At 41.9% G+C, this 24,442-nt stretch overlaps 1 protein-coding gene across 1 annotated transcript in view; it reads right to left on the bottom strand.

Annotated features, from left to right (window-relative positions):
- Window positions 1–1,894: 1,894 nt before the first annotated feature.
- The window catches only part of pik3c2a (phosphatidylinositol-4-phosphate 3-kinase, catalytic subunit type 2 alpha), a 64,634-nt gene continuing 42,086 nt past the window's right edge, over window positions 1,895–24,442 (bottom strand). The window contains exons 11-33 of the mRNA XM_033634951.2: window positions 23,932–24,172; window positions 19,207–19,329; window positions 18,908–19,075; window positions 18,455–18,572; window positions 17,405–17,544; window positions 14,581–14,772; window positions 14,100–14,193; window positions 13,813–13,907; window positions 13,299–13,479; window positions 12,414–12,518; window positions 11,585–11,677; window positions 11,131–11,260; window positions 9,997–10,133; window positions 9,087–9,256; window positions 8,189–8,345; window positions 5,769–5,878; window positions 4,978–5,185; window positions 4,764–4,888; window positions 4,126–4,243; window positions 3,950–4,031; window positions 2,595–2,701; window positions 2,353–2,478; window positions 1,895–2,223 (exon numbers count right to left, since the gene is read on the bottom strand). Coding sequence (XP_033490842.2) covers window positions 2,041–2,223; window positions 2,353–2,478; window positions 2,595–2,701; window positions 3,950–4,031; window positions 4,126–4,243; window positions 4,764–4,888; window positions 4,978–5,185; window positions 5,769–5,878; window positions 8,189–8,345; window positions 9,087–9,256; window positions 9,997–10,133; window positions 11,131–11,260; window positions 11,585–11,677; window positions 12,414–12,518; window positions 13,299–13,479; window positions 13,813–13,907; window positions 14,100–14,193; window positions 14,581–14,772; window positions 17,405–17,544; window positions 18,455–18,572; window positions 18,908–19,075; window positions 19,207–19,329; window positions 23,932–24,172 — 3,203 coding nt within the window. The 3' untranslated portion in view covers window positions 1,895–2,040. The remainder of the gene's footprint in view (window positions 2,224–2,352; window positions 2,479–2,594; window positions 2,702–3,949; window positions 4,032–4,125; window positions 4,244–4,763; window positions 4,889–4,977; window positions 5,186–5,768; window positions 5,879–8,188; window positions 8,346–9,086; window positions 9,257–9,996; window positions 10,134–11,130; window positions 11,261–11,584; window positions 11,678–12,413; window positions 12,519–13,298; window positions 13,480–13,812; window positions 13,908–14,099; window positions 14,194–14,580; window positions 14,773–17,404; window positions 17,545–18,454; window positions 18,573–18,907; window positions 19,076–19,206; window positions 19,330–23,931; window positions 24,173–24,442) is intronic.

Raw genomic sequence — 24,442 nt, 5'->3', positions numbered from 1 at the left:
CGTTATTGAGCGACCGTAATCTCTTCATCCAGAGCACAGATAAGAGCGTGTTCCAAAGCTTATGATACAAATTCCCCTTTAAGGTGTGCTGTGTGAAAATAGTCAAGTAATAACATGAGAGAGAGACCTGGTAGTGTGCATTTAGTGGCGGCACATTGTTACAAAAAACCTTTATAGTGCCGGCCTAGCAACAGACCTGCTCTGGCAGAACTACTGATATAGCTTTAAAGAATATAGATTTTTCTTTAATAAGGACATATCACATTGTTAATAAAATATATATAGCAATAAGGCCAAGTTTAGCATTAAAAAGGGATTGTGAGCACAAACAAAGGCACCCTGTTCAGCTCCCAACTCGGGAGAGTGGTTTGATTTGCCGTCCTTCTCGTTATGTTTGGCACATTCTCGGGGAATCATAAGGTCACTGTTGATTTCCTGGAATCTGGCGTGTTGGACTACTCTAACCCAGAAGTGTCTGCTGCAAAGCAGGAAACCCTGATGTCTCCTATTCGTCTATATAGAAAATAAACAAGGAAAAATGTAAAAATGAGCCCCCTTTTTCTATTCCTTAAAAAATAAATGTGTCAATCTATATATACTCTTCTGAAAGTAAGCCATTTTGGTCCTCTAATATCAAAATGTACAAAACATTACAGCTCTTCGTTATAGTTTAGGAAAAGAAAGAGAGAAACAAAATAAGTGGAGATTGTTTGTCACAGAAACAATCTTGATTAGTTGAAGAAGGAGAGAAAAATGTGAATCGGCCTGTTTGGTCGCCCTCTGAGGTCGAACTAGAAGTTTTTAAGTCTGCATTCTGGCCATACGGGAACAACCACTGAAGCAACATCCTCATTATTATTATTATAAGCAATGACTTGGTGGTCGACCTTATCTGAGGCTGTAAGGATACCACGATGAAACTCTGCAGAATCAGATTGTTACTGATCACATATGTACTTAGTGATGTTTCACAGCTGTATCCCGCCATGACGTCTTAAAGGGACAGTTCACCCCAAATCAGAAATACATATTGTTCCTCTTACCTGTAGTGCTATTTATCACTTTAGATTGTTTGAGGTTTTGGTTGTAGAGATGTTTGCAATCTCTCGAACAAAATGCAACTACATGGCGCTCGGCTTGTGGTGCTCAAAGTGCCAAAAAAAAAATGCATTCGAAAAACTCAACAGCTATGTCTCTTTACAGAAATCATGACCTGGGGTCTCATTTATAAAACAAAGCCTGAAAGAAGTGTACGCCACTTCCCACGCAAAATTTGTGATCTATAAAAACAGACTTGATGGGAGAAACTTTGACCCATTCTTACGAACATTTTTGAGATGAGAAATTGGCGACACAGATGGTGAGGTGGAAGCCTGATTGCAGAAACTGTCTTTTAAGGCACACACCGTTTTTTGCTTTTGTCCGTACGTACATTTTTAGTTTGGATCATACGCATTGTTTTACAAACGAGACTCCAGGTTACTCAAGATAATCCACAGACCTCGTTGTGAGCAGTTTCATTAAGGAACTATTTTCTTTCCACCACAATACACCTGCCAACCGAATCACTGCACCGAAGGAAGCATCTACTTATAGCTCACCTAGCACCACTGCACTAGCTAATGTCACAGCTCAACCTAGGAGGGCACCATTCATGTTTACACAAGCTTCTTCTCTGTAAGCAGATGCAACTCACACCAAAACAATCTAGTTTGATAAAGAGCACCACAGTTAAGAGGAATAATATGAATTTTTGTTTTTGTGGTAAACTGTCCCTTTAAGAAAACTTAATACAACCTGATTCATGTGAAAGAAACGGTCCATTTGGTTTGTTAGATCTGAAATGAAAATATCACTGCTTATACTTCAAATCTGATGATATCCTTGATGCATCTCCAGACCCTCAAGCTCTGAACTGAAAACTGCAGTGACCAGTTTTTTCAAGTAAGGCCATGTTTGCCTTCTTTCCCATACGATGAGAACGCAGCTTTTGTCTGGAGAAGCGGAGTCGTTCCCGGCTTCAGGCGAGGCAGGTGGGGGTTAGAAGTAGGGGACGGCCGTGAGTTTGTACCACTTAACCGTCTCCTTGCTGAGGTCAAAGTCTTTGAGTCTGAGCGTGATGCCGCCCAGAAAGTAGTTCTCACGCAGCGACTCGGCGCTGAGCACGCTCAGTTGAAGCTCCCGTAAGCCCAGTGTCTCCTTGCTGTAGCCACTGTACACCAACTGTGGAGGAAGAGGAGGGGAAAGTGAAAAAGTGGTTTATGTTTACATTCGTCAAACCAAAGCCATGGTTAATGAGTTTAGGGATATAAATATCAAAATATATAAATGCAAAAAACTGTATTTCCTAACCATCTCATTAAAAGTAGGGTTCCTGGTTTTCCTCGAGATCTTTGTCTTGCGTTTGGAAGTCTTGTGTGGATCTGGAAGCAGGTAAGTTTTCACATACGGGTTGGGATCTGTTCCATCTTCAGAAACCTGCAGGTGAGCAGAGGGATTATTAGTATGACTACAACAAAACAAAAATTTAAAAAAGCCTAACTGTCTGTCAAAGCAGCATTTTAGGATATGTATTACATCATTGCTTTGTTTACCAGATCTCTGATGTGCATGACCATGATATACAGATTGCTGTTCCTGTAGGAAATGGAAAGCTTCACTTCTCCTTCCACCCGACCAGAGGTGGGACTCAATGGAGGCTCTGCAACAGTCAGACACCACTCATCACATTCATGGAGTTGTTAACACAAGAACACACACGTTTTGAAATTATGGCAGCTTTTTCTTTAAAGCCCAGTTCAGACCAAGGATTTATGACGGGACGAAAACGCTTTAGAGCACTGAAGAGAAAAACTGCAGAGCTGTGAAATGGCTCATCTCAGCTCGACTCAAGCTGGCTGCAACTAAGCCTGTCAACTCTTCGGTGGCTGGTTATAGAACACAGGGGTGTGTCACCTGTTTCAACAGCCAATCAGCTTGTAGGGAAGTGAGCCTCTCAAGTCAGTTATCAGACGTTGTGTTTGTTCGCTCTGGCATTTTATGACAACAGCCCAAGTCCGTCTTATATACCTTACTACGGCTGTTGACATGTCGGTCCCTGTCCCCTCAGTGTGTCGGACAGTGGGTTGCTGCTGCTTGCTCAAAAAAACAAAATTGAGCATAGCGTGAGTTCAGGCAGGACACGATGTCAAGCTCAGCTCACATCCCAGCTACATCATCTGATCTCAGTCCAATCAACTGATGGATCAGCTGGCTGCAAATGGAAATAAAATTTTCTCTGACTTAAGTGGTCCTGGCTGAAGTATTATTTAGTGTCATGATACTAGAGTTTTTCTATTTCGGTGCAATACTTTGGAAAATATATATACATATATTCAATACAATATTTGATACCATGGGGAAAATTGAGGGCATGCAAGATAAATATTTTATTAAAATATAACATGACTATAATATGACAGCGATGACTTTTGGTTGATAGCAGCAGGAGCAGCAGGATGTCTGTAGTAAACATTATGATAATAGAGAGCAAGAAAGTGGAACTGGTATTTAATGTAACGATCCTGTGGAAACTGATAACTGAAACCTTTTCAAATATTCAGAAATGATATGTTTTGATAAATTAATATTGGTTAGAACTGAGTACAGAGAGTTGTTGCTATGGAGATGATACATTGTATGGTATAGTCAAAGTGGTGTAAATTGGCAGGTTGTCAGAACGTTGCAGATTGGTGCAATGCAGGTTTCAATGTGTCTCATCATAAATCTTTAGTCATACCTGGGCTTCAGACAGACACACTCTTTGTTACCCAGTAAATAACTAACATTATTGATTGCTTATTCAAATAACAGCAGAACAGTTTCAGTTGTAATCTACCTCACTGTACTTGTCAAACAGTGAGTGTGACAAACACCTGAAGAATGGGGATGAGAAGTGAAGGTTACATACCTGGTGCTTTGGGTGTAGCATCCAAGCCTTCTGTTTTGTCGTCCCGTGCGATTGGATGAAAGAAGGTGTAGATCAGGTCACACTAGAAACAGAGAACATGACATTTATTTAAATGGTACAGAGCGCTAACAATGTCCTGCTGAGGTTACTGATGACTGAGTATTTGCATGTGTTACCTGGGTGACCTCTGTGGAGCTCCTCATCAGGTTGTGGACATAGTTGTTGAGCTCCAGCTTCCTCTTGGCAGCCACTTCTTTGATGTGGGTTCGACCAAGCACCATTTTGTTAGGGAAACTAGAGATAAGGAGGGATGAGGTACATTTACTGTGCCACAGAATCTGTTGTTACTGTACTCTGAGCAACAGGTACTGAGGTCGAGTCTGCACAGCAACAGGATCATAGAGGGAAGGTTAGGAAGGTGACAGTGGGCTTGTAGTATGGGGATATTACAGGGTGACTTGGGCATTTTCCAGCCTGGACCCTAAGTGACTAATTGGAGCAACATTTTTTTTTAAACTGGTCCAATATTGAGTGAGACCACCTCTTCAAGAAGGTCTCGGTCCAGTTGTTTTGGTGCACACCTGAGTGTGATTGCTGTGTTCACACCTGTTCAAATGAACTGCATTTAGGGGGCAAACGAACTTGAGTTCGACTGAATCGAACCAAACAGGGCAGGTGTGAAAGCACCCTTAGACACAAAATATGGACAAATAAGGTCCAGGTTGAAATGTAAAAGTTAACTTTTAAGGACATCATTATCAGTAACTGAGACATGAAGAGGCTGAGGGTCACAACGACGGTGATGTGCACTTACCTCGGCAGCTTCCAGAGGGGGAAGAGGATGGTGAGTTTGTTGTGCAGCTCCTGAAACTCATCAAAAGTGCGGAAGACAAACTGGGGCTCATTCTGACCTTCCCTCAGGATCCTCACCACGTACGTCTGCACAGAGAGGACGAGGAGCGAGTCAGGTGTCAGAACTTTACATCCAGACACGTGAGGGAACATGGATGTGACATAATGACACTTACATAGTGCTTGTCTGGGTTGTATCTCTTCTGGAAGGAGAAAATGGAGGCGTGCAGGATGCGGCCCTCCTGTTTCAGAGTGTACGTCTTGGGGGAGAAAGACAGGATGGGCTCATCGTTGGCTGGCAGACCAGAGAATCGTAGCTGGGCGAGGTTGTGGATGAAGAAGTTGAATTTGGTGGCCACGCTGCCGAGACTGGACTCTATCAGCCTGGAGAGGAGGCGGAGGAAAAGAAAGAAGTATGAGGGGAAATCTGAGAGAGAGATGAGTGAAGGTGAAACAATTATCAGTGTGCTGTTTTCTCTTTGACCTAAAGCTGTTACACAAAGTTTTCATCAGGCACATTTTTTGTCAACAAACTGAGTTACAATCTCACCTGACTGGTTTTACAAAAACAAAGTCCACCTGAAACTTCCCCTCAGCTGTCAGGAGTTTTGTTTCTGTAATGTGAGAGCTATTCTTTTCCTTCCTGTGCCTCTATCACCACCTGGTGGATTCTCAGTTTGTAGCAAAAAACAAAAATGTCCTTGAACTCATTTCTCACAATAACAGCTCTTGGAAAATAGCAGCTGTGCAGAGGGTCACTTCAGAACAGAGAGAAAAACTTAAGGGGTGATTGATTTCACACTTTCTTGAGATGTTTCCAGTCTTGAGGTTGTCCAAGGGTTTGGGGAAATTACATTTAAAACTTTACCCGAGCTGCCAATTCATGTTTTTGTCTGTTTTAGCTGAAACGTGAGTGGGAGAGATTAGTTTGGATCAGCGCTTGGAGAATAGAAGTTGATGCATTTACCTGGTGAAGAAGATCGTTGCCTCAGCGTCGGTGTTGTGGGGCTGCAGGGCATCGTACACGTACTTTAGATCCTGAGGGCCGGTCAGCTCAGGGAGGCCGGAGGACGTCATCTATGACGGCGAGAAAAGACGAACACACAGGTTCTGGGTTATTTATATTCAAAATGCTTTAGCAGATTTATTCAAGTATTACCCATCATTCTGACTAACATTATTACAAAAATCTATAAATATTACAGTGCTTATAAAATACAACAGAATTAGGACTTAATCTTCATAATAATGTGCATCAATATTGACTATTTATTGAATTAGGAACTACATAAATAATATAACAACAGTCCAGTAATGCCATTAAAGCCCTATAATTTCATTTTCGTCAATCATTTTGCATAATGGATCTATTATTCAAGAGTAACACCAGCCAGTTGTAAAAGACCATGTGACAATTAGCTCCTCTAACAACTACATTTATTTCACTTTGCATCATTGCCTTTTAAATGTTACTTTAATGCATTATCATTGTGTGTAGGTGTTCTAATATTTCTACATGTTAGTCTATATCTTTTATGTTTTTATTGTGTGGTTGTTTGGCTGTAACTTGTTGTATGCTGCTGTCTTGGTCAGGTCTCCCTTGTAAAAGAGACTGTTGATCTCAACAGGACGTACCTGGTTAAATATGGGGCAAATAAATAAAAAATAAAACAAACACACCCGTCCATTTAAAAATATAACAAACAGCAGAAATTATTTTGAGAACTAGCATCAAGTAGCCATAAACTACAGCATATTAATTTCCAGGGCAACAGTGAAGCACTAATTTATTATGAGGGCACGACTGCTCCTTATTTTGGCTCCTGCAGGTGCAAAATCGAAGAGATCAGCTAAATAATGAGCGACACTTACAAAAAGGAGGCCAACACTACTAAAAAGACTGACATAAAGGAAAAAGAAGCTGATAGGAGAAAAAATGCAGCTACAAGATGCAAGGACAAGAATCTGGAACACCTGCACTAAAACTAGAGCTGATCAATTGGTCAACTAACTGATTAGTCAATAAACAGAACTGATTGTATCTGATAAAATAAAATACAGCACACAAATGTGCATGCAGTACTAAAATTTGTTAGCATAAAACAGTAAAGTCACGTGACTTTTTTCCATCACAGCTTCTATGATGTGAGGATTTGCTGCTTTTCTCTGTTTTGTATTATCTTAATGTGAATATCTTTGGAGTTTGAACTGTTGCCTAGACAAATCAGGACATGTGAGGATGTTATCATCGACTCTGAGACACTGTGATGGATACTTGTCACTATTTTCTGACACTTTGACAACAAATGAATCAGTGAATCAAGAAAATAATCTGCAGTTTAGTCAGTTACGAAGATAATTGTTGGTTGCAGCTCTAATTACAACCACTCTTACAACCACAGTAAAAACCATGACAAAATGTTAACTTCATGCCAACACGTCTGTGCTGTACCCCTTTTTGCCGTATGCACCAATCAGCTAAAACATTAAAACCACTGACAGATGAGGTGACAAATCATTGATCATCTTGTTCCAATGCATTGTTCTACTGGGAAACCTAGGGTCTTGGCATTCATGTGGATGCCATTTGACCTGCTCCACCCACCATTACAAACCAAGTACCCCCCTCAAGGTTTCAGCACTCTTTAGTGGCACCCCCAGCAGGACAATGCACCATGCTGCATTGCAAAAACTGCTCAGGAATGGCTCAAGGAATGTGGCAAGGAGCTCAAGGCATCAACCTGGCCTCCAAATTTCCCAGATCCCAATCTGATAGAGCATTCATGGGACGTGCCGGTACCCTAGAAGTACACTCCATGTTGGGGCCACCTTGGATCAGACTTGGCTCTGACCTGTCGAGGCATGGGCACAGGACCTCTGAGAACTGTCTTGGGGTGTCCAGCACCAGAATACTGGCAGCAGATCCTTTGAGTCCTGTGGGTTGTGACATGGGGTACCGACACGTGCCACAGATGCTCAATCAGAGTAGGCTATGGGGAATTTGGAGGCCAGGTCGAAAAATTGAGCTCTTTGTCAAGTTCCTCAAACCATTCCTGAACAGTTTTTGAAGTGTAGCATGGGGCACTGTCTTGCTGGGGGGCTACTGCCATCAGAGAGCTGTTGCCATGAGGCTGGGGATGTTTGGTCTGCAGCAGTGTTTGGGTGGGTGAAGCGTGTCAGGTGACATCCACATGAATGCCAGGACCCATGGTTTCCCAGCAGAACATTGAAAGATGATGTGAACAACATCAATCATCTTGTTACAGTCCAGTGGTTTTAATGATGTGGCTGACTAGTGCGTGTGTGTATAAATAGGTGGTGTGTTTATGTGCTCTACATGTGCAGTCATTTGTGTGTATATGGTTTACATGGTGTGTTCTGTCTCACCAGTGACAACAGGTTGAGGAAAAGCCCGGAGTGCTTGCGGATGAGGTTGTAGGCCTGGCAGCACAAGTCTACAAACAGCTGGAAGCGACTTGTGGGACGCTCGCCTCCATTGATGACGTACGCCATGTCAGAGGTCAGAACAAACGGAGCGCGGTCCCTGATGGGAAAGAAGGAGGGGGAGGACAGAAGATTTAAAGTCAACTTCTGACGCGGGTCAGCCAAGAAGTTACTAATAAAATGGGAAGATCTGGATCAGGAGAGTGAATGCAGAACAGTTAAACTACACCAGGGGCACCCTTAAGCAAGTTACTACAAAGCCTCTAAATATTTCAGCGGAGATGCTCAGAGGCTAAAAATAGACGAGCGTGGTTGTAGGGCAGCCCACCAGCTGGGAATGAGTGCAGTGTGTGAGCTTTGAACCAGGTCATGCATGAAAATACACATTAATCTTGCTGAGTTGGGATACAGTAGATCCTGCACCTGAAATTTAGTCACCCAAAAAGAAGTTGTGGGTCACATAATATCTTAGAAACTTATGATGAGAACAAACTATAATATCACAACGGTACATGTGTTAAATTATTTCCTCTGTTTGTCTATTGTAACATTAGAGCTGGGACACAATGATGTAGTGTCTATGTTCTCATCACTGTAATGGATAAGGGAACTGACAGGCCAGTGTTCCAAAAACTTCATGTATTTCTTTTCTACTCAGTGTCAGCATTTCCCACAAAAATTAAGTGCTACCTGACCTTTCATCTTTCATCTGATAAATACCTGGTAATAAAAACAGCAAACATCCTGACATACCCTTATGAAAAGACCTTTACACCCTGACAGTGCACCAAAGCATGTTTTATCTGATGAACGTGTGCTAAAGAGCATATCTGATTTTCACCTTTTGAAGCTGCCAAACATCTGGGCGTGGCCCAGGAACTTGCCAAAGTCGATGTGGAACATGTGACCAGTGGAGCGCAGCATGATATTGTCATTATGGCGATCGCAGATGCCCAGTACGTAGGTTGCCACACAGCATCCTGCACACGAGTAGATGAAGTTCTCTGATGCCTAAAAAGAGAAAGAAGAGAGTGAGAGTGACACACAGAGAGAGAGAGAGAAGAGAGGAAGAAATATGAATACTCAGTGTGAGGCACAGGTTTAAGGTATTTTTCATCTGGCTACACAGCGAGTACAGCCCTGATGTAGTGCCTGATTTTGAGAGTCTAAATGCATTCTCTACTTTTCCAGATGTTTCAAGCGAACCCAGAAATTATAAAATTGTTCTGTGGACTTTCCAGAGTTTAGTCACCAGCCTAAAAAACATCAGAGCTCTGTTTAAGCATGTATCTGATGACAAGTTTATTTCTGCATCCTGCTGAAGTTCAGGGTCAAATTATGTGCGGTAGAATTTTGGGGTCAGAGGTTGTGAGTGCGGAGTAAGGTTTCACATTTACAGGTGTCAAAGTTCTACGACTGCTGTAAACTTCACGAGCCAGTTTACTGTGTCAACGGGAAAATTATGGTTTTAATATTTGAGCCATTTTCCTCACTAGTTTACACCATGACACATTAAAAAGCAGCTCAGTTGTGTAACTGAGAGTTATGATATATGTGAAATCATTACATTGTGTCAACTTAATGATGAATGTTAAAGGTAGCGGTGCAGTGAGTGGACTAATGTGCCAGACAGCTGCAAGCACGCTTCACTTTGTGCAACACACATCAACAGTTACTTTGGGCTTAGTGTGATTCACAGTTTTTTTGGCTTTACATGTAACTATGCACACTTATGCTTTATGTGTTTTTACCTTCTCATACTCATCCTCAGCAGGGTTGTATTTGCGGAGCCACTCTGCCAGCGGTTTGTCCTTGAAGGATCCAGTGACGCCGTACTCCACCTGGATCTTTCTGAGCGTGTCGGAGGATGGCACCAGCTCCACCATGCCTAAATAACACATCACAACTTTCATTAACACGAGGGCAAGCACACAATAGTCAGCTCAGTATCTAACTTAAATGGGCAGAGTCTGTGCGAGCTCTTGAGTTCTACCGGACATATTTACTAGTAGTGCGTTTTGTACACATGGTGTCGTGTACTGAGCGAGGAACTGTATTAACTAACGGCATTCTGGGTACAGATTGTTCTCAGTTGCTTGCTACAGTACATTACAGACCATATGAAGAAAGAGAGACTGGAGAGAAAGTATCAGCGATGTAACTTTGATAATTAACACTTTTGTTCCAAGGAATAGCCTGGTCCCAACAAACCCACCCCCATAGACAAAAGAGTCCAAAACAAATTTGAAATGTTCTCCTGAACGTTTGCGCCCAAATTATGCTCTCTACACGCTATGATTGCTAGGGGACGCAGCTAAATCATGGCTGGTGTACTGCAGGACCCAAAGAAGTGCAGTGTCAAGAGTGAAGTTGTCTGGATGAGTGGTTCTCGGGAAAGCTGAAAGCAGCAATGATGGCATGTTTTGAACAGGCACTCCACTAGTTACTTTAAAAATATTGTATTGCTGTTATGATGATGCCATTGTATTGAATGTCTGCTCATGGATCATAAACAGCTGTTAGAAATTTAAAATAAGTCTGACATGACAGGACTATATTCATAATTTCTGTCTGTGTCATCTGACAAAAACTAAAAACTTTCTTCTCGTAAAACACCTCAGTTAAGAGCTTATCTTTTCTTCCTGGTGGCAACAGTATCTTTAAGGTAATTTCCTTTTTGAACATTGCAGTAATGAAACCTCTAAAGGACCAAAGTTACTCTTCTTTTAACAGCTGGCAATCACCAAACAGGTGCATTTCCATCTGGCCAACAAAGACACACTTATGTGGCTAAGTATAAATCCAAGTATTTATCTGGATATGGGACACTTAAAAGTGTAAATGTGGTGTCTGTATGTGTTTCTTTGTTTGTGTATGACTGTTACCTTTGTCCTTGCCGGTGGAGATGCATTTGAAGTTGACAATGCGCAGGTCCAGCCCCTCCTGCAGCCAGATGCGGTCCATGATGCGGATCATCTGAAGAGCCAACATGTCCTGCCTCAGGTCCTCTCCAACCTGACACAAACACAGACAGACAGAAAGACAAATGACACCAACACTCTGCACTTAAATTAATATTAGTTAGATTTCTCTTCTGCCACCAGGGGGTGCAGTGTTGAAATAAGAGGCATGTAAACAACAGTTGGTTACAAAAAGTTTTGATGTACCTGATGTCACGTCCACAGTTTAAACTAGAGGAGTGTGTGAAAGACACACAAGAACCGGTTCGCAGGTATATTTACCGTATGATGATGATTGTTCATAAGGTTCATTTAAGGCACTCTTCATTGTGTGTGTCCATTGTCAGCACACAGTTCACTCTGTGTGTGGGTACAGTACCTTGAACATAACATTGATCTCTTCTCCCAGTGGGTCGGCGTTGACCAGGGCCAGCTTGAGGGGAACTGCGTTGGAGTTGAAGAAGGAGCAGGCCTACACACAAACAAACAGTAAGATCTTTATCTTCTGCACTGCACTTTGCTGTTCTGTTGTTTTTAAGATTCAGCTTTAAAACAACATCTAATCGTGTCTGCTTCTTTCTTTCTTTGTATCTTTCATTTATTTTGTGACATGTTTTTAGAGCCACTCGTTGTTTTGTCTCCACCACTGTATGTCATCATTATGCTTCTCCAAAAATGTTACCATCCAATGACTGAATGCGTCTGGATCATATCCACAGATACCTGATCAGAAGCTAATTAATCTCCCACAATTCCTTTTGTGGCAACTTCTGATCTTCCTCTTTCATAGGAGGGTACATGCAGGTATTAGAAATGTGACATCTTGTTATCTGTGATGAATATTTCTATGCATATATAGACATGCATGTGTTTTATATTTTGGTGACGCTGTAGCTTAATGAGCTCATTTCATCTGAAGTCTGAACCACAGAGGTTCTATAAAGAGTATGTGGCTGTTCTTCAGTTTCCTGACAAAGTGTTCAGATCAGGTTTTCTCAGTCTCCTGCTCTGTGTTTTTCTATTGAGTGTTACAGTTATGAATTCACTGCTGCTAATTCTTTGAGGATCAGGAAAATCCAGCGTGGTGAGGAAGATGTACTGACCTGAATGCAGTTATAAAAACTTGCTTAATAGTTTGAATGCTAAATGCTAAATTAACACTGTCTTTTAATCCTTGGCCTGTGTGTGTGTGTGTGTGTGTGTGTTACCTTGATGTTCAGTTCCTTGGCCACCAGACTGGGGCTGAGGGGCAGCCGGCAGCTGTTCCTCTGGAAGAAGTTCTGAACGTTTTCAAGGCCCTCCTGCAGCGCCACCTGAACACACACAAAAGTACAAAAACACACATTTAACACACATATAAACAGTCTAATTGGGTCCTTTTGTATTTCCTGTTGCAAATGTTTTGCTGTGCATGTGAAAGACATCAGCTGACTGGAAGTAAACATAGACTAAAGCTGTTGCAGTGAAACAGTCCATACCCTTTTTCTACCAAAATTACTGCATATATGTAGGTTTTTAAAATAAAGTAAAACCCGCTAAAAATATGCAATAGACTCTTTCACATTCCCATCGACCAGAGTTCTGCAGTTCACCAGTATGTCTGGTTTGTCACATTTGATGTCAAGACTGCTCTGGAAATTAGGTTAGTAAACAGTTAAAGGCAGCATGGAGGGCAGTGAAAATGTAACTGTGGTACTCTTTTTTTATTCTACTCTTCTATTTATTCAGTCTTTCTTTTAAACTTGGTGCTGACCAATTTGGAACGATGTTCGATGGAAAAAGACAGATGGAATAAGTGGCGCTGTGTCTTTGCATCACGCTGGAAAAGGGGCGAAAACTTGCATGTCCACCCGGGTGTTATGTTTTTATTACTGCTGATCGAAGCCGATTGGAGCCGATAAATCCCTGTGACTACTGTAGAGTCAATTGTCCCAGGAGAATGTTGATTGTAACCTTTTCCATTAAAGACAAAAGCAAAATGTTAGCGGGTGTTGGTGGGTTATTTGTGCAGTGGGAAAGGGGCTATAGAAATGTTATAAAACACACACACACACACACACACACACAGATTACAGCCACACACACACACTGACCTGTCGTGTAGACCCCCCGGCCTGTCGAACCCTCTCAGCCACAGCTCCCAGTAGTGTGACCAGGTGAGTCTGCTTCTCCAGCTCCGCCCTCAGTTTTACTCCACACAGACACAGCAGGGCGCCCAGCACCCGCTCATAGCGTCGCCCATGGGCAGGATCCTGCACAGCATCCCTCAGCAGCCTGCAGCCATTACACACACACCACAACAGCCAAACTTTAAGGGGCACGATCATCGTAGACACCAGTTTTCCCTTAGTTTTTATGTGATCAGCAGAGACTCTAACTGTAGCTGTATTAACATTTACACAGACCACTGAACAACTCAGGAAATGAGGCAAACTTGTGGTCACGTAGGTTTAATTAAGAACACTACAAACAGCAACATTAACACATTACCGAGTGCCTCGTATCTTGAAATACCACTTTTTCTGATGGGTATTATAGCTCTTTTTTTGGCAACTTTTCCTTAAAGGTGTTTGTTTAGTTGTTGTTTCAGTGCTGCTGCAGACTCACCAGTAGAGGTAGTGGGCGATGTTGATGTTGCCGAGAGCTCTGGACAGCAGGAACATGACGAGGGCATTCTTAAGGTGACACTCAAACTTTAATGCCTGGTACGACACAAAAGAAGAAAGTGACTTTATTAATAGATGGGAGAATTGTGAGTGAAAGGGTGTGAGTTGATGAGAGAGACAGGTTTAGTCATAAAAGAATGAGTGAGTGAATGTGAGAGTGATTTTCAGTGGCTAATGTTTTAAAACTGCATGTAAAGTGTGTATTTGTGCGTATATTTTTAGCTGTACCTGTACGAGCTGTGGCAGATAGTCAGCCAGCTCATCATCGCTGCTCTTCTCAATCCAACTAACAGCCACACTTCTCACTTCTGTATCTGCAAACCTGCACACACACACACATACGGTACACAGAATTAGACATGAGATACATGACAATGATCTGCAGAATTAAACACTTTAAACTTGACTTTGGCTTCACCACAAACCCACATTTACATAAATACTCATCATTCACCCCAACACATCTGACAGCATCAGTTTGACAAACTCAGTTAAACAAAGGTCACATTTAATGACAGAGGAAGTTAAGCTCCTTAATGTTAAGAAAAATTAAGTTTACAGTATACAGTAATGAAAGAGCACTATCACCAGTTTTTGCCTGGTCAAAAATCTTCTTTGAAAAAAATAATATTGAAATAATTTCAAATTTCTTAAGGACCTGCGGTGCCATAGACCAAATGTTTGTGTAGGTATTGAGCACAATGCATACTTTGAGTCGAGCAGCTCCAGCGCAGTGACGGGGGGCAGAGGGGGCCAGTGGTGCAGCAGGGAGTGGACGTGAGCCATGCTGGCCCAGTCCCAGCTGGGCGCACTGGCCAGCACCTTGGGGAGGCTGCTGGGGTGGTCCTTCCGACAGTGGAGCCGATGGTCCCATAGGAGCTGGTGATCCGCCCGCTTCAGCCTGGAGCAAGAGTGAAAACAGACGGAGAGGGAAGATGGATGGGATGGTATTTAAATAAGCATGTAAATACATTGCCATGACAAATGGAATTTTCACCTGGATTTTTGTGTTATGCATCCTTTTTTATCAGATTTATTCTTCATATATAACCAACTAAAACTGCCATATTTTATCTTTCACTAATAGAAAATCATCTCTACTGTTAAATAATGTGAAAATCAAAACTAAAAGAAAACATATAGCGACTCCAAATGAGGAGTTTTCTTGGCAGGATCAACAATAATGTTTAAAGCAGACAACAGAGAAAGAGCATTTAAACAGAATCACACAAGAACTCAGAACATCTGAGAAAATCTGTGGAGGTTAAGTGAGCGATAAATTCTCTGCACTTCCTCAAGAACAACAACTCAACGTGCATTTAAGCAAGAAATATAACCTCCGCTGAAGGAAAATCTACCATCATTGAAAATCCTTAGTGGTCATAGGCGTTAGACTAGTTGTTCTGGATGGCTTGAAAGTGTGTGTATGAGTTTGTAAATGTGCACTGAAAATGAAAGTGTTCAGATAACCTTTACTGGACAAATAAGGTACAAGAATACAATCACATCATGAGACTTGAGAGTCACATGACATTTTGCCACCCAAGGAAACACATTTTTTAAAACTACTGACCGAGTGTGAAATTTCTTGGCTGGTGTCCTGTCTACAAGTGCTGTGAGAGTGTGCTCTGTGAAATTTAAGGTATGTCTGTGGCATGCTGCATGATGTTTCCCCCTGACTGACCGTGGACACTTCTATGTCACTTTTGAAAGCAGTGCGTGAAAGGGACAGTTCACCCCCAAATTGAAAATGTATATTCCTCCTCTTACCCGTGGTATTTATCAACTAGATGGCTTTGGTGTGAGATGCTGAGTGTTGGAGATATCTGCTGTAGATGGCACTCAGCTTGTGGTGAACAAAGTTCCAAAAAATGCATCTGAAAAACTCAACAGCAATGTCTCTTTCCAGAGATCATGACCTGGTTACTCAAGATAACCCACAGACAATTGTTGTGAGCAGTTTCATGTAGGAACTATTTTGTTTCTACCGAACTACACCCCTCAACCACATCACAATGCAGAGGGAAGCGTGCATACTTCCACTGAGTTAGCTGGTGTTACAGCTCAGCCAAGAAGGACGCCATTATTGTTTACATCTCACATAAACCTTTAGTCAATAGCAGATGCACGCTTTTTCGAGTTCCATTATATCAGAGAGAAGGCAGACATCTCTACGGCAGATATCTCCAACATTCAGCAACTCACACTACAACAATAAGTAAGAGGAAAAATATGTATCTTTGATTTGGGGGTAGTGATCCCTTGAAGCAGAAAGGCTGCATTTAAATTCCTCTGTCAGCAAGCATTTGCCTTTCCGAAGTTCCCAAAGTTGTTGTCTGTACTTGGACCCTGACCTCCCTGTGCTAATAACAGCAAACATTTCTCCTTCAGGGATTAACAGAATATCACACACGCTAAAATAACACACGACACATCAGTGAAACTGCAGCCCCACGAGTCTAGTGCCCACAGAGGCTGGAGAGATGAATGGGCAGGACAGAAAGCAGGCGGTGAGAGCCCAGTGAGAGAGTGCTCTGTGCTAAAGTGCCGGTTGAGTCTCATGGATGTTGGCAGAGTGGAGGAGATTTGGCTGGCAGCAGGCATAAGAGAGCATTTAGCTGGGCCTGGAGCAGCTGGAAGAGAACAGACACACTGGAGCAGACAACATACAGGCGTTTATGGGAAGCTGTGGCTGGCAATGTCCGCGGCATCTTTTAAAATCTCTTCTTAAATCTAGTAAGTCCAACGGATTTTGGGTGGTCTGAGAGATGGCCAAAAACTGTCCGCTGAAGGGGATAAATCTCACCAGAAATACTGTTTCTGTGCATGCTTCTGGAACTCTCGTAACACTGAGCACGTAAAGCTCAACCAGCAGTCAGTGGATTACAATGATGATTTTGCAGCACATACAGCAGACTCAACATTAAACTTAACACGTTTCAAAAACGTGGTTTCCATTCAATTGATTCAATCACAAACATCAACATGGGGCTGCACAGTTAATAAAAATATCAATACTGCCACTCACAAAGCAATGCCAATATCTGTCATATTAATAGCAATATGATTTTCTGCATACCATGCAGCCCTACTGTGACATCTAACTTACAGTAGTGATGTTGTCTTGCCCACACGGCCTCAGACTCATTTATCCACATGGTGTAAGTTGCACAGAAAGATTCAGTATCATATTTTGTTGTCTTTGACTCATGCAGAGGGACATTTAATTGCAATATGAGAAGTTCTTACAGTATCCAGCAGTTGCTTTAAGCCTCTTGTGTTTGTACAAGAAGCACGTCTGTTTTGCACATCAAGCTGAGCAACATTAAGACCTCCTCTCCAGTGGCATTAACTGATGTCAGTGCTTTTATTTCAGATCCTGCAAACCACACTTCCCCTATAAACTCTTAGAAGTGAAGTGACAGGAACAGCAGACATGCTGACTCACTGACTGTTAGAAATGTTAATGATATTGAGTCTCAGATTGTAATTCTCCTTTTACAGTTGTGAAAACACAGGAGAGATTCTCCTACCCGAAATTGGAAGCTCGGCTGCAGATTTTCTCCAGTTTACGTCGCAGATCAGGGTCCAGCTCTTCCGGTGGTTGCTCCGGGCTGGGCTCTTCTTTGGGTCCCACATATAAAACGTCCAATGGTGAGTTGGGAAAGTCCACCTGATGGTAACACAAACACCAAAGTCAGGATCAGTTTATTTCTCTGAGGTAGTTTTAATTCAAGAGGATACATTCACAAATACCCTATGATCTATCTTATTTGTAAGGACATGACTGAGAACAAAAACTAGGTCCAAAACAAACTGCAACGTTGTTAATATTACACATTTACGTTATTTCCACTACAAAACCTACCAGTACTGCTACTTCTACTACATCCAGTTTGAGAAGTCTTAGATGTACAGGGAGTCATAGTGCATTGGTTCTAGTGATCACAGAAATTAAAGTAGTGCAGTAGTAGTAGTATTGTAGCTGAAAGAAAGGCACAAGACTACACCACTACTAGTATTGTGCCACTACGGCTGTCATGGTTACTAACAGGCCCCCAGGAAGTATGCTTTGATTTAAAGCCAACTTTTGTAGTGGCCAAATAGTGCGATTACTTCCGTCACGATACCATGTGGCCCGTTAAGACTTTTTGCCATTGACTAAAAAAGTCTGAAAAATGACTTTGATACATTCGGTCCGATGTAATTTGGAAAATATGAAAGAGCTGAACATTCAATCAAGTTATCATGAACTGGAAGTAGCCAGCCTAGTCGGGGAAAGTCTCTCGTTCACCTCCTCTATGGGCCACACAGTGCAGAAGCAGTGCTGATGATCCGGGTAACTTTATACCTAGCAGCTGAACATTTTTGGCTTCATGCACCACTGAGAATCCTTCATAGGAATGAATGGGGCCCCACCTCCAATGCTGTATCCAGTTCTGTTTATACATCCATGGTTTCTGTCTTCTACTTCTGTTGAGAGTGTTGCAATAAAATCTAACAATACTACTCACGACTACTCGCAAAGCTAAAACCAATAAAACACTAATACTTGTACTATAGATGCTACCAGCACCACTAACCTGCAGTACTATTCGCTCTGCGGGCATCCTCTTGCGACCACCTGTAGATCCGGCAGCAGCAGCAGCTCCCTGGGCAGATGTCCACAGACACAACAACCTGCTGCCCCTTGCCAGCACCCTGTCAAATACAGACAGCAATAAACAATAAGATTAACAACAAAATTAAAAAAAACAAAAAAACAATCATGGTAATGAATCTTATCAACAGTTATCTTTATATTGTGGCAAGAATGTTAACTTATATGATTAACTCTGTATCGCTGGAGGCCCATCAAATTACAAGGGTGTTTAAAACAAGTACTTAAATTGTGCTGATTGACTGATGTGTAAAATGTTTCAAATACATCTTTCACAACTGTGTGATATTTAAAATATTCCATAATAAGTGGGACATCCACTCAAATGACATGCAAAAACATGACGAGCCACTGTCAGCTGTTCCTCTGTCCTCACCGTCTGAAGTCAAAGAGCGGCATAGAGACTTTGCCGAGCATCTCTGGAGCTTTCCTCTGTTTGTTGGAGTCTGGGGAGCCGCTGGCATTCTGGTTCAGCACCCCGAACAGAGTCAGGCTCAGAATGGACTCCAGAGGGAGAACAGCTACTGCTATGGGGAAGTTGATCCTGGGAGAGACAAGGACAGTGTTAGCTGCATGGAAGGACAGTGCAAACATGTTGTTGTTAGGGACATATTGGAGAGGAGAGGAGAGGAGAGGAGAGGAGAGGAGAGGAGACAGGCCAAGGTAATCACTCACAGTTCGTCCCATTTGATGTGGTAGAAAAAGCTTTTGTATGTGCCCACTCTCTTGGACTGGACTGGTTTAAACAGGTTCTTGCCATTGTGGGTGAGGGAACACATCAGGAAGTACTTCTCATAACTGAAACAAAACAACACAATGAGTTTTGCTACTGGGCCCATGTGTCTTTGAGTAAGCACTGTGTGGCTGATCAGAGGAACGGGCAGATATTCATACAGAAAGTACATCGGACAAAGACCATTGACTAATTACTGTACAGTAGAAATGTGACAATGCTCGTTACGTGAATGTTCAGTGGTTGCTAGGATACAGTCATTGAAAGGTACTGTACATGACAGTGATACTTCAGCAGTGCCATATTGGTGCGTGTGTGTAGATATGTATAATTTTCATACTGTTTGTTAACAATCTAAGACACTCATGCTTGCCCATTTTCAGCAGTGTCCTTTGTCACAGATCTGCAGTTAATCATACCAGGGGCTGAGTGCCTTGTAAGAAACCATCTTGTTCATGTTCTCCAACCAGCCTGACCCAACAGTTTGGGACTTAAACCAGCAACCCACTGGTCTGAATCACACCTCTGATAACACTGACTTTAGTACTAGTAATATTTGGTCCTGAACACCTACACAGGTTATTCTGATCAGACATGAGTGATTCTCCGGACAGTTTTATTAAAACCTCTTTAACATTTGGACCTAGTCCACACAAAAACAGGTATTTTTGCAAATAGGGTTTTCCCCTCGTTCTCAAAAAACTTCTGTCCACACACAATATTAAAAAAATCTCAAAAAGACAACGAAAAAACACTCATTACGATCAACGTGTTTCATGGGTGTGACATTTTGAATAAAAATAAAATTAATATAGAAAGTGCTGTTAGCAAGATTAGAACCAGCACTATTTTGGTCATGTCCACTGTTGCACCACATCTTGCCTCCTTTGTGATGCTTCACAGAGGAGATAAAGGTGCACACTTCCCTGTTTACACAGAAAAACTAAAAATGAAGTTTCTGAAAATCTTCAGCCTAGATGGAGGTCTATTTTCAGTGACCTAAAACGCAGTTTGTGAGTGGACAGAAGACTAAAATACATAGAAAAGGCTACGTTTAGAAAAATACTCATGTCTGTAAGGACTAGGCCTTATTTATCCAGTGAAGCTACTCCACACCTGCCTACAGAGACCAGAAAAGAGCATTAATCAGGCAACAAAAGTGAAAACACCTGTGTAAGTGGACCACAACTGTGCAGAGTACTACAACTCATACAGCTGCGCAATTTCACACCTGAAACTATCCAGTATAACCACAGATTGATCTGCAGCTCTACTGGAGCCGTCACCAACTCTGCATACGAAAAGACCTTTTTTACAGAAAACATTTGGACTTGTTATATCAGAAAAATCACAGGTAGAGCTAACTACATTATCACCAGTTCCAGTGAGTCATATTAATGTATGAGCCATCACACAGAACACTATGATCCTGGATCTGGCCTATTCAAAAGGACATTAGTAATGTTATTAAGACTTGTGCACTTACGATCTGATATGTAAAAAATTCTACGGTAAAAAAGGTCTAAACGTGTTATATAACAGAGTAACATACAGGACAGTGTGGGAGTGGGTACGCTCAAACACAGACCTCAGAAGTGGTTTAATCAGGCAGCATAAGTGAAAACACCTGTGTGGGTGGACCGTGGCTGTGGAGAGGCTTTAAAACTATACAGTAAAACAACTATTCATTACCAAACCTCTATATGCTGCATGTCTACACAGTACTATAACTTTAACCCTTCGTGACCTACCATGGACCAATTTTTGTCTTTTTGTGGAGGTACAGGGGATCTTTATGAGGAGATAGCAGGTCAGCAGTTTGTGCCAAATAGAGGTAGTATACATCATCTGAAAGCTGGGAACCTAAAGATTAATTTGAGATGCAGCTCAACACTGACTGTCAAGTTTTTCTAGTCACAAATCTGTAATAAATGTTATGTTGTGGTTAGTTTAGAGTGTATAGGGGCTTAGAACATTATGATAGAAGTATGATAACCACTCCAATGCTCAACTATGTCTCATTGTTGCAGTATTTTTTGGGTTGACACCATTTGTTACACAGATTTGGTGCTAAATTTGGGCATTTTTGACCACTTGAGAATTGATAAAATGGTCAAATATCCCTCCAAAATACTGAATTAACACATCAAGACCTTGGGGAACACAACCGAAAAATCCATGCTGTAATTTGGTATCAAAAACATTTGACACTTAGAGATTTCTAGAATAACTGCATTTTGCTACGACTTGGTGGAAAACATTTCTGTTCTGGAAACTGTTCAGAAACCCTCTTATTGTCAATATACCCATGAAAGACATACATTCTCTGAATAGCAAAGGTCTCTAGATTGTGGCTGTAACGTTTCATGAGGCTGTGATTATCCCACACGTCACAATAGGTAATTTTATACAGTGATGTCCACTTCAACAAAATTGTCTCGCTAAAGTGAAATAGCTACAATGGGGACTAACATCATCACACAAGAATAACATTAGGTTAATTGAATCCACAAGAGTCTCAGCTTTCAGTTTTATAAAATGTGTGCATTTCCAGGGCTGCTTAGGGACGCCAGTATGCACAAGTATTCAAATACAATAGGCAAAAACAACACATATGTACTGCATGTTTTTGCCCAAAACTGCATGGGACTTGTATAAAATAAGCATGTCTGTAAAGGAGAGACTTATGGGTATCCACAGAACCAATTTTCATTCAGATATGTTGAGGTGAGAGATCAAGGGACCCCCATGAAATTAAATTTAGCCTAACTTTGGAGCGTTATTTAGCCCCGTCATGACAAGCTAGCATGACATGGTTGGTAACGCTGGATTCCTTAGGTCCTCTAGTTTCATCAAGTACCATATAGTTTTCAAGCTCAGCCCAGTACAGCCACTTAAAAACAGGAATGTTGGCCAATGTTCACATACGGCCCTACGGATCTCAAAGGGTTAATATAAGCAAGACGTCTATGTAATGTACATATACGCTGACACGTTGCAATAAAGTCAGTCACATCTAACATTTAGTTTCGTTACACAACTCAACCACACATCCAGAAATAACCTCCATGTTTCAATTAGAGATACATATGTGAGCGGAGAGTGAAAATAGAATCACATCAGTTACACATTTTCACTACTACAGGCTTGATCCACTGCTCAGTGCCATCTGTGCTGGCAGCTCCGCCACTAGTCACTGTCTCAATATGCTGGCAATGTCGTGTCATCTACTGAGGCTCCAGATGGATGACACACCAGCCACAACAACGCCAAACACTCAGACCTCAGAAAGGCAGCATTATATTGACACCACAACACAACAGAACGGCCTAGCTGCTTGTCTGGGGGCTGGAAAATACTGTACTCGCTGTGTCCCTCTGGCCTTGGGGTTGTGAGGAGCTAAATATTTTTGGAGGTGTCTTTGGAATGACCGTCACTGCAGCAATGTTTGGTGCTGGCTTAAAATAGCAGTTGGAAGAGGCTGAGCTGGAGTAAATAGGCCTGTTATTAAGCAGTTCCTCTCTTTATGAAAGCCTCACTGGCCAACCAGAAAATTACCATGGAAGAAGAGCCTGCAGCAGTTCTTAAGGCAGATTTAAAACAGCCTCCCTCTCACAGTCATGGTTACCATTTCTTTTTATTTTTAACTGCTGCTGGCATTCAACAACATCTATAAACTGATTGTGCCGCAGCATTAAAGCAAAGTCTTATAAATGTATAACTGAGAACTATTCTTCATGATGACATAGATGAAATGATTGTGGCAGTAAATAAATATTCCCATATTCACTCAGACTTCCTGTGCAATTTCTCTAAACTCTCTTTTTTTTCCCGGACAGTAGAAGTATTAAATCACTTCTCATACGTGTCTAGACTTTACAAACCTATGCAACTGTGTAAGGGCTTGTCAGAAACGTACTGATCCTGGTCACTGATGCGTGACAGAGCCGGGAGTGGAAAATTTGGATCAGCTCTGCGGCCCAGACACACGCAGGAGATAAAGTCAGGGTGAAACTGGACACTGGCATGGAAAAATAAGACGTGGGGAGCAACACCGGAGCTGTTTGTTTAGCAGAAGAAAACAAGACTATGTGCTGTGACATAACAGCCCGCAAGACTGTGCTGTAATGTTCTCACAAAATACTCTCATTGGTCGCAGCAGCTCAACAGGAAATTATCGCACAACCTCTAGAAGCAAAACCACATTTGTTTATCATCATACTCTGCTGTTGCTCTAATTGTATGCACTTGGCAAATAAGGTGATTAGAATTCTGAGCTGCCTTCCTCTGCCATCTGTCTCCATCTTTGACCCTGCTGTGCATTAGTACAATTAAGTGAAATGTGGGTGGCACTAATAATACAGCAAGTGGGTGATCATGCAAGAACATATGCATGAATAAAGGCTTTAATTATCTCACAGCAAAGGACGAAGCACTTCAACTATTAACCCTTACATTTTCACATTAAGTCTGCAAAATATTTCCAACTACATGCTTCATGTGATCGTGCACCCTCCTGTTTTTATGCAGTGATTTATGCTGTGAAGTAGCATCATTAGCTACACATTCACACCACTGATATTTCTGAGACATTTATCTCTGTCACTTTAGGAGCCTCTAATGCCCCGATAATAACGTTAAATAATGTTCATCCTCTGACTGCTTACCTGCTGACCCAGTTGCCTGGGATGCCGTGCAGGGCGAACAGAGTGAATTGAAGGTGGTCTGTGGTGCCAGAAGCTTCTTTGCTGCTCCTCCCCTCTACGCCTTCCCCGTCTGCAGGTGGGGGCAATGGCGGTGAGCTGAAGGAGGCAGATGGGGGGCAAAAGGAGCGCAGATAGAGCTTGGCCAGGTCATAGACAGCCTGCGTCAGTAAGGCCATGCCCTCCTCCACAGGGCCGCTGTGACCTGTCAGAGTCAGGTAAGGATCAGACACTGCAGTTACAATATTTCTTCAACTCGATTGAAATCATCCTGATAAGAGGTTCCACCTTAGCTGTTTACATGGATGCTAAATAACGTGATCTGATAAGATGTGTTTACATGCCCCAAAGCATTTAATCAGAATACAACTTTTTTTGACTTGTGCAAAGTGGTTCCACCTGCTGTGAAGCAACTAATCTGCCAGAAATATAACAGAAGTTTTTTTTTATTTAATAATACATAAAATATAATATA

This window comes from Epinephelus lanceolatus, chromosome 5 (assembly GCF_041903045.1).
Source record: "Epinephelus lanceolatus isolate andai-2023 chromosome 5, ASM4190304v1, whole genome shotgun sequence".
Taxonomy (NCBI): Eukaryota; Metazoa; Chordata; class Actinopteri; order Perciformes; family Serranidae; genus Epinephelus; species Epinephelus lanceolatus.
This window is presented reverse-complemented; position numbering and strand designations above follow the sequence as displayed.